Genomic DNA, 13,609 nt, shown 5'->3' with positions numbered 1-13,609 from the left:
TTAGTTAGAAGGATTGACTAGTGAAAAGGAACTAATATTTTGGAATTACATTCAATGAAAAGTACCCTGTTTTGAAAATAAACTTAATTTCAGTCGAAGGCATTTATCCAAGTTTTGAAACTAATAACTGGCTTTGGTCTTTGACCCGGGTTTTGACAGGTCGCTACATAAAGATGGCAGCGCCCAGGTCATCGTTCTCTGTGTAGCGGCTCAAACGTTCTTTCTCGGTACATCGAACTTTGTCCTCGGTTTAGACATGGAAACTCGTTGCGAATGCGCAGCTTCTACGACTACTGAGCACCCTTCTTCGTTTGCAGGCCCGATAAACAGACGCGTCGTGCTCAAGTCTCGTCCCGGCGTCGATGGCGAGCCGCAGCTGAGCAACTTCGCTACGGAACAGTGCGCTACACCGCAGGACTTCATCGACGGCGAGGTCCTGGTTCGCAGCGTGTTCCTGTCAATCGATCCCGCCTTACGATGTCGGATGAACGAAAACACGGGCGTCCACTACCTGACGCCGTGGCTCGTCGGGCGCTGCGTCGAAGGACTGGGCGGAGTCGGCGTGATCGAGCAATCGCACAGTCCCCTTCTCGAGAAAGGCGATATTGTCTGCAGAGCCATGTCGTGGCCTTGGCAGCTGTACTTCAAGACGACCGCCGATTCGCTGCAAAAATTGGACGTCCAGGAAGTCGGTGGCGACGTGTCCATCGTGCTTACGTGCCTCGGTCTCACGGGACTCACGGCGCTGCTGGGACTGCGCGAAAAGGGCGGAATCAAGCCGTCCGCCAACCAGACTTGTGTTGTGTCCGCGGCCGCCGGCGCCTGCGGATCTCTGGCGGGCCAGATTGCTAAGCTAGAAGGCTGCAAGAGAGTGGTCGGCATATGCGGCTCGGACGAGAAGTGCGACTTCCTGACCAAGACGCTCAAGTTCGACGCGGCCATTAATTACAAGACTCAGGACGTGGACAAGAGGCTGACTGAGACATGCCCCGATGGCGTTCAGGTTAGCCGAGCTTCTTGTCTTGGAAGGGTCAACTGAAGGGGGCGGTGCCTTTTAATGATCGCTTTAGTACAAGAATAACATGAAACGTAATTACTAACGTACTATAGAAACCTCGCACTGTATGGAATCTGCGTAATATTAACGAAATATTAACCATGCACCTAAACAAAATACAATCGATGTAGACAAAGGCCGTCCGCTTCATCTACCGGTGCTACAATGGGAACTGTTTCCCCATCAAGCATAGCTCGGTCTCGCGCCTCAACATTGAGTCCCTGAAAATCACGCACTTTCACTTTTCGTCGCGATAAGCCTTTCCTAACAACTCTTTAACGCGTGCTAAATTACCACCCACTACGGGATGTCGATTGGTAATAATGTCAGTCTGGGAGTCGACTGAATTGCACGAAAGGAATTTTTCTTGCTCAGGAGGAATCCGACAGTAAGAATTTGCGGCACTTCTACTTGTAAACCATGTGTAATTAATTGGTACGCATTGGTGGCGCCCCCTGGACAACGAAGACAGGGGCAACGTTTATAGATACTTTTCTATGAACGTTGGACAGGGGCACATCCAGGATTTTATTTCTAAAAGGAGGGGTCCGATCCTCCTATGTCTGCCGGTGTGCGTGTGTACACGAATGCATGCAAACTAAAGATTTTGTGAATTCACATCACTGTTATGCCTCTGATCAAAGAAGTAGCGGTGCACCGAAGTTGGAACCCGAAATCGCCCGTGGGTGCGGGGCAGGCACGTAGCCAGGATTTTTTTTCGGGGGGGGGGGCCCAAGGCCTAATTATTCGAAAGAAAGTCTTTTCATGGCAAAAAGAAAAAAAAGTTGCCCGGGAATATAAAAGGCTGGACGAATTTCGGGGGGGGGGGAGCCCGGGCCCCCCGGGCCCCCCCTTGCCTACGTGCCTGGTGCGGGGCACGAAGAGGTTGTACCACGGACAGCCCATGGTTACTCCTTTCATCCCACCGCTGACCCTTGGGTGACCTGGAAATTCTGAGCCGCCCGCTTTTGTATTCTCAACTTCTCTCCCGAGAGCCTGTTGCTTGGTAAAGTGAAGCGCATTAGACGGCACAAAGAAGTGAGATAGACGGGACGAGCGCTCTGTCTCACTTTTCTGTCTCGTCTATTGCGCTTCACTCAACCATGTATGCATCACCAGCTGGCACAAACTTCTACCCTTCTAAAGCCTGTTGCCGATATTTGATTCTGCCGGCATTAGTGTTTCTTCTTTGTTTGACACTTCATTATATACTATGTACCCGCTCCTGCGAATAAGTAATTGTAGTAACAGAAAAATTTCGTTGCCGCAGGCAGGCTTAGTAAAATACATTTTAAAGAGTAAGTTCATTTTAGCTGTATTCAGGCCACGGACCGTGTAGTTACCTTTGCTAATCATGAATCACCAACTGGCCTACACCCCCGCTCTTCTAAGCTACGTACAGTGAAGCCAAGGAGAGCATAGGGAACGTTATTTGTATTTTTCAATTGAAGTGTAGTAATCATGAGGTAAAGTGGAATTAATTTTTAAAAAACTTGCAACACGACACTATTTGCGCTGCGCAACGGCCACTATGAAGCGAGACTTCCGATATGTCTCTATGAGGGGCGCGCGGTGATTGTAAGCAACCAATTACCTCATTGGTAGTGTCAACGGCAACGTTTTCTCTCGGCTTCTGAACATCGAAGTATAATAACTTCAGTTTCTGTGCACTAACCTTTATAGTTCTATTTTTAGGTTCATCTCAGTATACAGTACTACACACAGTCCAGTGCTACAGAAGGCACGTTGCAGGGCATGCTTATGAAGCGCGAAAAACACGGGGACGAAGCAGAGGTACACACGGGACAAGCGCTTTCTAACAACTGGCTTTATTACCGGAAAACTCAACTTTTTATCCAAGCAGAACTGCGCAAAGGAACATCAACGCACAGCGAAACACGTGAAATGACATAACAATCACAAAAACGCAGACAGTAGTGATGTCTCTTTGTCTGATATGGCAATGGAAGGATGGCTTACACAATAATATTCGTGCTGTGAAATGAAAAAGCCTTCAACGATTTCCCTAGTTATTGTGTTTAGAAAGAGTGACAGTTGTGACGAAGTAGGTTCGGGGAGCAGGCTTATTCAGTGGTGTCAGAGACGCTTGTTACGGTAGCAAGGAATAGGATGCAACTGGCACGGCACACAAGCATATATTCAAATGCAAAGCACAGTGAAATGCAAAGCGTCTTTAGAAGTCAGTTCAAACAAACGACGCGCTCACGCGTTTGGGGCTTGACTCAGCGGCCATGGCTGGGTATACGAGAAGGGCCAGGCGGGTTGTCGCAGGTTCTGCGTCCGCTGGCCTCTGGGGCGGAAGACGTGTCGTTGTCGAGCGAGGTCCCTCGGGCGTTGACGCTCGACCAGCTTCTGGCTCCGTCTGTTGTTGTCCTCTGTACAAGGCACATACCCAATGCAGGGGATTGGCCGAGTAGTGGGTGAATTCTTCGGATATTTCCTGTATTGTATAATTCCTAGATGCGCTCGTTAATTAATCATTAATTTGAAGTGTCAATTATCAGTAATTAAATATTTAATGCCCGCAGAAGTTAGCAAGAGATTATTTTAGTCGCAATGATATATTCCTGAACGGCAAAGAAAACATCCCTGTGGCTGTATCCCAGAGTAGTGGCCCCAAAAGAAAGCGCCCCTGTCTGGCCGACGTGGCCTGTTCTTTATTCCTTTTTCTCACGCCACGTGTGCACGTGTAGTAAGGCGTCTTCATTGAGTTGCTAAAGGTTTTTACTGCCGTGCGCGTGCAGGCGCGTTACTGCCGCCGTTTCGTCGTCGTCGTTCCGGCGTTGGGGTACCTCATGACAACAGTGTTATCTAAGCGGAGGGGTGCACTTACAGTTGTTGCAGTGAAAGGCTAGGTGTGTGCTGGGACGTTGCAGGGCCTCTTTTATATGGCTATGTCTAACGAAAATGGGCCCCTCAGCCCCTCCCCACTCCCCCCCTCGATTCTCCCCCCCCCCCCCCCCCACACACACACACACTTTTCTTCCCGTAAATTTCTGAATTTGTAGAGGCTCTTGGTCGCCTCCAATAAGTTTCTGAGAATGGTGTAGGTACTTGCAACATTTATCTTCCTGTGCCGCAGAAGCGCAACACCGTTTCACTGAGGACAGCGTGTTTAGCTATCCATGTGTGGGCGCCATCGTTGCCAAGAGGGAACAGCTGTGTTCTGCCTCAATGCGCCCCCCCCCCCCCCCTCCCGCAGAGAGGGAACGCATCTAGGCACTTAGTCACCAAATACCTTTAAAACCGCGAGTGATGAGGACCGCGATATCGAGCTCTTGACCGCTCCGGACAGTTAAGTGCGACTCGTACTGCATACACGCGCAGTAACTGCGTCGCTTACCCAGATATTCTTTCGCATTCGTAGGTCTACTTCGACAACGTCGGTGGCGCCATCAGCGACGCCGTCATCCGGCACATGACTCCAGACTCGAACATCGTGCTGTGCGGCCAAATATCCGTGTACAACAAGAGCGTGCACTACCCGCCGCCATTGTCCGAAGACGTCCAGAAGATCCTCAAGGAGAAGCGCATCAGCCGCGACCGGTTCCTGGTGCTCCACTACCAGGACAAGTTCGACGAGTCCCTCGCCCATCTGAAAGCCTGGCTCAACGAAGGGAAGCTGATTACGCGTCAGACCGTCGAGAGGGGCATCGAAAACGCGCCGCAAGCTTTCATCAACATGATGAACGGAAAAAATATCGGTAAGCAAGTGGTCATCGTCAGCGATCTTACAGAATCCACGTGACGTGCTTCAAGCCCGAAGAAAGTGTCCGCAACATCTCAGAACACGACAAATCGCATCTCAGGTGTTGCTGGCAAGTATACGTCGCATATCCCAAGTCTCTCTCGTTCTTTCTAGACTGTTTGATCGTAAAGAAAACGATTGTTCCCAGGGACCAATATAGAGTTAGGCTTCGACGGTGCGTGCGATTCTTCGCTCTTAATTATCGCCGCTGTCTTGTATCTGCGCTCGCAGAAATCACCGCACTGGCCTTGCATAAGTTCTAGGCTCGTTGTGTATAATAAACTTCTTATGATCGAAGGCTTGCTGGTTGTTTCAGTGTATATTTTTTTGTACCGTACAAATGTGTGAGCATTGCCGCTTCTCCGATTATGTGCGCAAATTGTCTGGCACGGCGAACGGTGGTATACGGAAGCATGACCGCCTATATAACACTAAACTTAAACGCTGTCCGGAACGGGTAAAGGCGAAAGGCTGCAACGTATGGCAACGTCGCATCGCGGTCTAGTTGTTCCAAAACTGAAGGGAAAGCAAACTGCTCAACACGAGAACGGAAACCGTTGAAGGCGGTGCGTCAGTGTTCGCATTCGTTTGCTCTAATCCGTCGGTGGTCGCTTCCTTGTCGAGCTTTTCTTTTTGCACGTCGGACGTTTTCTTTATGGCCTTAACCTTAGCGCGGGCGCCAAAAGTCATTCGCGCTGGTAATGGCATCCCTATCAGTAAGTTTGATTAGTCCCGCTGCGAATAGCTTTACAAGCCCGCAAGCATGCTTGTGTAGTACGTTCAGCGCGAAGAAGGACTGACAACACAGAAAATTCGTGGTGCCCATTTGAACACTCGCCCGTCGCTTCCTTTCTGAACTTGCACCACGTTCCTACATCTCAAGCCTGCAAACGCGTTCGTCGTACGTGTTCTCTGCCGAAAAGCTCGCTTCCCGCACTTTGCTCTTCGTACGTAACGCAATACCCTCGGCGCAAACTGTTCGCTCACTGCGTGCGCAAAGCGCCTTTTCAAACCGATCCCGCCAATCCGGGAGCGTCGCCGGAAACGATGCGCCGCTGGTTGCAAGCTCGCAAGATAAACACGCCGAACGTCACTGGCTTCGCCTATTGCACAAGGTGTGCGGGCAACCTGAATCCACTCCAAAACACGACTCGCGCACCCCCCCCAGAGACACAACTCGGGCGCGCTGATAAGAGCCGCGCGAAGAGATAACGTGTATCCTTTGGCGGACTTAGCAGTCGCCGATGGGCGGATGACAAGCGCAGAGCCTCAGCGGTTGTTAAGCACGTCGAACCCTTGCTCCTAGCCCTGCAGAGCGACGCCAGCGAAGCTGTCGTAAACGTTATTACGGAACCACGATGACTGCTGGAGCGACTCGGAAGAAGATATGCTTTCTCGCGGTCGTGCTGTGCTGTGCAGTACCTGCCGCTGCTACCTCTGCCAACTCGACCGCTGAAAAGGTGAGTGGAGGCGCGCGCACGCGCTTGGCACACGCCAAGGCCCACCTAATCTCTGCAACGGGCTCGAGTTGAATGTTTGTACAGTGCATCACGTGATGAATAACCTCGGAAGTATCTTTTCTGGTGTTTCAGCGGAAGCATAGACCGCTGCGTTAAACGCTACAGAATAGAAAGGAACATGGCGGCGGCACACTTTTGCTCGCAGCTCTGCTCGCCAAGGCCTGCACGTTCGCGATTAAGTAGGCCTACTGACGAAGTTAATTCACGTTGTCTTGATTTTTAATAACAAACCAAATCTCGTCGTGGTACCTGCTGGAAGGTTAGAGGTATGTTAGAGGTGTGGGTTTTTTGGAGAGCGATGAGATATAACAACGCTCAGCGATGTCGTCTTCTTTGGCGTTTACCGTGCGCTTTTACGATAAGCAAAGCGGAACTGTGCAGAGACACTTATGTAGTTTTCCTTTTCGCCGACTGACGGAGCAATAAGCTTGAGGCTTTTAAAGCGGTGTTCGACGGTGAACTAGCTATCTGCATGGGCACCTTTGAAACTCGGTGATGCGCAGTACTTGCGTAATCATCCTTGACATGCTACTACGGAGTGTCTGAATGCACGTGGCATCTGATTCGCACTGTGGAATGGGTCGATAAGGGACCAATGCGAATAGGTGGCATTGTCTAGCACTTGGGTCATTCGATGAAGGAAGCGATGGAAAAGAATAGAAATACCATAACGGCAAACGTCAGTTTTGCAAGCAGCTGTCGAGAGGATAAGGCCGGGGAGCACGCTGGAACGTCCGTCGAATCTTGGTTTGCTCACAACACTCGGAATTCTATATACCTTAGGCGGCGATATTGTAAGCACATATTTTGTTTGTATGGTGAAGGGTGAGAGGAGTTCTCAGCTCTGTGAAACTAGAGGATGGAGCTTAGAATTCAGTAAGTTGAGTGCGCAGACTAAGAAAAAAGTTCAGTCAAACGCTTTCATAAAGGAGTGCTAAGGGCCTTCAAAATGCATTGTTATACAGGTGACTTCCCTGTAAAGGTTGCGCACCGCAGTGCTCGCAGTATTGACTGCATGTAAGGAGTCTCGTTATACAGGGGTCTTCGTTGTAGAGGCTGTCGACTGAATTCGTTCTATCAGCAAGCCCGCGTGCACACGATAGTAAGGCATAAACTTTGTTCACCTTCTAAAACCAAGTTATACATCCATAAACACCAAGTAAAGAAATAAAAGAAAAGCGATATCGTTAAAACATCCAATGCGAAGGCGTTGGCTCATCGCCCACCTTGACAGTTTTTTTTTTTCAGTTTTCTTTCTTAATGGTTTCTTTATTCTACACACGTGAAGTTAAATAGCTTCACCATGAGTTTCACCATGCTTTGTCGACATCGTCTGTTGGCTTCAACATGGTTGTTATATAAAGAAATCGAGGACCCCTCTCGCTCATTATACATAGCGAGGGCCTCGACTCCAGCACCTTTGACACCTTCGGGTAGCATACGAGGGTTTATTGATCAGTCGCCTCCTCTCAAGTAGTTCACGCACTATGTGACGCCTACGTTTGACAAGATGTTGGCGCTGAAAAATATTTCCGGGGTTAGTTCTGGAGTAGCCATAAACGCCTGAAAAAATGGGTGGGTAAACGGTGCCGCGGTAGTATACATCGGTAATGCCATCGCAGATTGCGCCTGCGTGCTTCGTTACCCAACCTATAGTGCTGTATAACTTTCTGCTCACAGCTGACGGGAACGCGTGGTATTTTCGGTCTTCACCGAACCCCTTCCGAGCTAAACGAACACTGCCTTTAAAATGACATCTTTCACTTCAACATAGTGGCTTTGTTCACATATAATGCTCGAAGTGACTAAACTCTACCGTTTCCTTTTGCCTCGTGTGCTGATGTCGGTTGGGTTTATTGTAATGCGCTGTAAACTCGACATTCCTGTCCATGTGCGTGTCTGTCTCGCTTTTCCGCTTAAGTTGTCTGACAGATAAGGGCAACGAAAAACAAGGCATGGAGTGTTTAAAGATATATGCGGCGGCTGAACCCGACATTTCAGCTTGCAGCACAGTTGCAAGGCGTTCGACGTTTAGTGCGGAAGAGCGTATCATGTGCTGTAAATTCGGTTGGACCACGGATGTATACGCGTATATATAATAACCAAAAGTGTAATAATTTAGAAGAGCACTTATTTGGGCAAGTTGGAGATACATGTCAAAGCCTTACGGCCTTATAGCTCGGAAACGACACAGAGAGGAGGAACTAACATAAACGAGGAGTTATCACAGTGCTTCATCTGTTGAGTCAGTTCCTTCTTGTCTAGGTGTCGTTTCCGCGCTGTAAGCTTTTGACAGCGTAATACTGTTGCAATATATAATTTCGACAGAGAATACTTTTGGGTTACCTTGACGGGTTTGTATCTTTGTGTGTGGGTGTGTGTGCGCACTCGAGCTGCTAGTGTGACAATAGATGGAATATGCATGCGCGTGACGACGAAGGGGTAGTTATCGAAAAGGTCAAAAGTAAACGAACCCAGATAAAACGCATACTTGTTGTCGTTTTGTATCGTTGAGTCGTGCTTAAAGTTCAGAACGCATAACGTTCCGCGAGCAGCCGCGTCGCGCGTTCGCTCGTAACCCGAAGGCTTCTCGATGATTCTGGGCTTTACTGACTGTGCTGCTGCGTTCTGCTGCCTTGTCGATTAGCTCACGGATTAAAAATTTTGTTACGGTATATTAGGGCATCAGTTAATTAGGGCAATACGCTAATTAAATAATCTAGAGAAAAGCAAAAGCTTCAGGTGGACACCTTAAAGGGGCCCTGCAACACCTTTCCAAGTAATCATCGAATGACCTACCTTACTATCGGAGTTTATTGCTTCAAGAATCGACTGCCGCAAAAAATGTCGCCCGCATCTTCCCACGGAGGGAACTCGAGTAAATGCGTCGCAGAGTGGCGGGGGTATCGTGTGAATTGGGTATGGTTTGGGAATGCTTAATTGTTACACGATGAGCACACCAAGTACGACTTGAACGGCTCCAGCGTGCACGAAGTTCCGGGTCCGCAGCTCGCTTCAAACGCTTGCGTTCAGCGTCGTATGCTCGTCTCTTCGCAGCCTTGTTTCTGCGTTGCCTTCACCGAGTGGTGGGACGCTGATTGAAGGTACTGTTGCTTCCATCGCATCTACTCGAGTCAAGCAAAGCGTCAAGTCAAGCGAAAGCCAAGTAAAGACGCCCTTGACTGAATTCCGAACGCGCGCTCCGCCGCTTATATACACATCGCCCGCGTTCCAGGGAGAGGAGAGGCTTGCTGCCGGCACGAGACGAGCCGAGCATGCGCAGTGGGTGTGTGGACGGCGCCGCCGACGCCGCAGGTGCGACTAAAAAATGCTCCGCATTTAAAATGTTTAGAATCCGTCAAGTACGAGCGAAGTTACGGGGATTTGTCTCACGCTTAATTAAGCACTTCCTTTGAGATAACTGACATTTATTCTCCAACCAAAGTTACGAAGACACGTAAAAACCCGACGTTTCGGAACCAGCTCGGTTCCTTCCTCAGGGGGGACTGCGGCGGCTTGGCAGCGGCCTCTTTAAGGCACTCTCGCGGCGGTTAACGACCCCACGCATTACCGAAGAGCGTAGCCCATGCGCATACACCGGGGGGAGAGTTCCGAGTGAACGGTTGATATTTTGAGTGGTCCTCTGTATATGCCACGACTCCAGTACCATCCCTCCACCCACAAGGCCTCCGTTGTGTCCACATTACTTCAGAGAGCCAAAAAGATATGTTCCACTGACACGGAACGCCGGAAAGAAGAGGCCCGCGTAATTGCGGACCTCAGAAAAAACGGTTATCCCCGAAAATTTCATTCGATCCGTCGCCCGCCGCGCAGAGAAAAAGAGGTTACGCGACTCCCAGCCAGCATTGACGAACAGCTCTCCAAAACGCGTGCCGGTCCCATACGTCCAGGGAGCCAGCGAGGCGTTGGCTCGGATTTTTAGAAAAGAAGGCGTGCACATCGCGCACGTGCCTTCATGCACGCTGGGCCGCTTCCTTCCCCGCCCGAAAGACCGGCCAACAAAGGACAGGGCGCCCGGCGTCGTTTACAAAATACCGTGTGCCGACTGCCCCTCGTCATACATCGGCGAGACCAAAAACTTCCCCGAACGGATTAGGCAACACGTCAACGACGTCCGTAAACTCAACAAAGAACGCAGCGCCGTCGCCGAGCACGCAGAGACGTTTGACCACAGAATAGACTTCAACGGAACCGCCATCCTCGAAAGTGAAACCAAGTGGAGGAGGAGGTTACTACTGGAGTCGTGGCATATACAGAGGACCACTCAAAATATCAACCGTTCACTCGGAACTCTCCCCCCGGTGTATGCGCATGGGCTACGCTCTTCGGTAATGCGTGGGGTCGTTAACCGCCGCGAGAGTGCCTTAAAGAGGCCGCTGCCAAGCCGCCGCAGTCCCCCCTGAGGAAGGAACCGAGCTGGTTCCGAAACGTCGGGTTTTTACGTGTCTTCGTAACTTTGGTTGGAGAATAAATATCAGTTATCTCAGTTTACTTACCCAACCAGACACACTTCTGTCTAATGTTTACCTTCAGCACTTCCTTTCTCCTTTCGTCCCAGCGAGTGCGCTGAAAGCTACACAGCTAAAAGCCACACAAAGGGGCAAGGAGCAACGTCCGTACGTGTACCTTGAACACTTTCTTTTTTTTTTTTTTCTTTGAGCGCGCGGCTCACTTTCAGCGTGATTAACGTGCGCCTCGACGTTTGCTCAAATCAGCCAATGGCCGTGTCCGCGAGCCTATGACGCAGTTGAAATCGAGTCTATGGATCATTTGTCGAGAGGAGAGCGAGCGATTTATAGCTGACTTTGAAACATAAATGTAAATTCTCTGCCGCGCGCTGCGCTATAATGCTTGGCTCACACGTTCACAGGAGCCTCGACTATACCGATCGGCAGCATTTTATGACCATTTTAAAGAAAAGTTGTTTTCATAGACGTGCGCAAGGGGGGGGGGGGGGGGGGGGGGAGGTGCTATTGCCCTCGTAATCACCTAAGAGGGGTGCAAAGTCTGCACCATACTTTGTCTCAGCCGGACCTGTCCTGCGGTTGTTTGAAAGCAAAGTTATTGTCACGCAGGTCTTTCACGATAATGCCGGCCGAAGGCCCCTAGCTGACCAGGGGCGTAGCCAGATTTTTCTTTTGGAGGGGGGGGGGGGGGCAATGTTGCTGGTTTGTATGTGTGCGTGTGTATCACATGTAAAAATGAAACATTTCGGAGGGGACAAAGGAGGCTGGAACCCCCCCCCCCCCCCATGGCTACGCCAGTGCCCCTCACGTTCCTACTTCCCGTTTTTCACTCCCGGAAAGCCAAGGACCAAAGGCAGGCCATCGTGAAAAGCACGTCATCGCTTCATTTTCATTTTTTCATCCATTATGAAGCATGTCTTTTGGACTCGTCCATTGGGGGGATGGGGGGAGGGGGCGCCTCGATAAAGTGGGAACCCTGTGCACACCTATGCTCTACAAAAAAGCACTGTCGAGAGGACGGCTAGCAACAATACTGCGTATATAAAATACGTGCACGAATTACGTGCACAAATCATACGTCGGCCATCCGGTACAGCGGCATTATGTTCTAACCTACTTCCGGAGATAACATTTTTTCACTCGGTTACAGCGCAACACACACGAGGACAGTAGAAGGAAAACGGACAACACGGCGCTGACTCGCAACTGATATTTTATTGAAAAAGTAAAACATATATGTACTGAGTGCATTCCACTTGACATGCGTCGAACAAGAGATGCATCAAGGAAGCGTAGTAAAAAAAAAAACCCGCATTTCCCCGAAGGGGAGTATGAGGAAGTGCGAAGCACGGGGTGATGCTATGAGGGGGCGCGCGCGACTAAACTGCAGAGCCGAGCGAAGGAGACGGCAGCGAGAGAGCACGCGCCAGCCGACCCACGGAGGTCTGGCCGTTTTTAAGTGCAAAGCCCTTTTACTGATGATGATGATCTGTCTTCCGAACCAACGTCGTCCGAACTCGTTCCCAAGAACCCGCAACGTGTTCAACTTGTTGGTGGCGTTGCGCACGCCCGAGATGGGGCTCAGGTTGTTGTCGAACCACAGTCGATCGCACACCGCGCAGCTATATCCGAAGCTGCGGTCCAGGAAGTCTCGCTTGAAGCACGCGTCCGGCCGATCGAATTCGAGGGCCCGCGCTCGCTCACGCATCGCGCGTCTCCGCGCCAGATCGGCTTCGGGGTGCTCGGCTCGCTTCGCACGCTTTCGTTCGACGTCTCGCCGCCGGCCTTCATCACAACAGGCAATGCGCGGGGCGCGCGCAGCCACGGAGCGGAGGGCGGAGCGCGCGCAGTCACGTGGGGCGTGACGTCGCTGCGCCGTTGCTACAGACGCTCCTCTCCGCTCCTCGCGCCGTTGCTATGGGACGGCGGATTCAGGGTCGCTTATAAAGTGCATTCGCACTTAAAAAAAAATGAGATAAGCAGAACATTGCTGCTGCGTTGCGTGCTCCCTCGCCGCGTCACGGCTGCTCGACGCTGTCGACCTACATCACCTGCTCAAGCTATTAAAACATTCGTGTGCGTTCTATAGAACAGTTTGCACAAAAGGTTCGAGAACACTATGCCCCTGAAGATTGAACGATGTCGCGATCGAGGAGCATTTCCTTTTTTTTCTTCTTTTTTTTTAACAACACAGACTTTTTTTTTTTTAGTTCTTTGACAGACAGGCTCCTGTCGTCTTTGCACACGAACTCTACGTCGATACGAAAAGCTTTGCCACAGCTAAGGTGACATTAAAGTGACTAACAAAAACTCGTTAATCAACTTTTAAATTAACTTGAAGGTCGTTGTTTACATGGGAAAGTTGTACGCCGTCACAGTTTATGGCATAGCCATTTTTTTTTAGAAATCCGTCACGTGTATGGGGTATGCCCATGCAAGCGTCAGCGTGCACGAAGGCGATATACGTCTGGTCGCTCGTCGCTGTCGCGTGCATTTTCACTCATATGGGATTTGCCCTTAAATCAAACGCGAACAGTCGCGTGGCGCCGTCACTAGCTCAGGTGGTGTTACTTCGCTGTTTGTCGGAGTGCAACAGAGGCAGTGCTTTACCTGCTCCCCTGTTGTTTAAAGTAGCGAATGGAAAGGAAAAGCGGTGAAGGGCGGTCGCGGAAAAGGCGCTGTATGCGTGCTGGAAAACAATTCCCGCTAATTCTCTATATTTGGGGCTTGAGTCGGGCTTTGCGCCGGGCCCGAGCCCGGCCCGATAAAACTCCAA

The 13,609-nt window shown here is 50.4% G+C and overlaps 2 protein-coding genes across 2 annotated transcripts in view; both read left to right on the top strand.

Annotated features, from left to right (window-relative positions):
- The first annotated feature begins 181 nt into the window (after positions 1–181).
- LOC125757741 (prostaglandin reductase 2-like) lies at positions 182–5,125 on the top strand. The gene is made up of 2 exons (XM_049413823.1): positions 182–1,003; positions 4,446–5,125. Exons 1-2 carry the CDS (start codon positions 257–259, stop codon positions 4,824–4,826), a joined length of 1,128 nt encoding a protein of 375 aa, XP_049269780.1. The 5' UTR covers positions 182–256; the 3' UTR covers positions 4,827–5,125.
- Positions 5,126–5,999: 874 nt separating this feature from the next.
- The window catches only part of LOC119388110 (tyrosine-protein phosphatase Lar), a 30,496-nt gene continuing 22,886 nt past the window's right edge, over positions 6,000–13,609 (top strand). Inside the window, exon 1 of the mRNA XM_037655741.2 lies at positions 6,000–6,286. Coding sequence (XP_037511669.1) covers positions 6,185–6,286 — 102 coding nt within the window. The 5' untranslated portion in view covers positions 6,000–6,184. The remainder of the gene's footprint in view (positions 6,287–13,609) is intronic.

The sequence above is a fragment of the Rhipicephalus sanguineus genome, chromosome 3 (genome assembly GCF_013339695.2).
Source record: "Rhipicephalus sanguineus isolate Rsan-2018 chromosome 3, BIME_Rsan_1.4, whole genome shotgun sequence".
Classification (NCBI taxonomy): Eukaryota; Metazoa; Arthropoda; class Arachnida; order Ixodida; family Ixodidae; genus Rhipicephalus; species Rhipicephalus sanguineus.
This window is presented reverse-complemented; position numbering and strand designations above follow the sequence as displayed.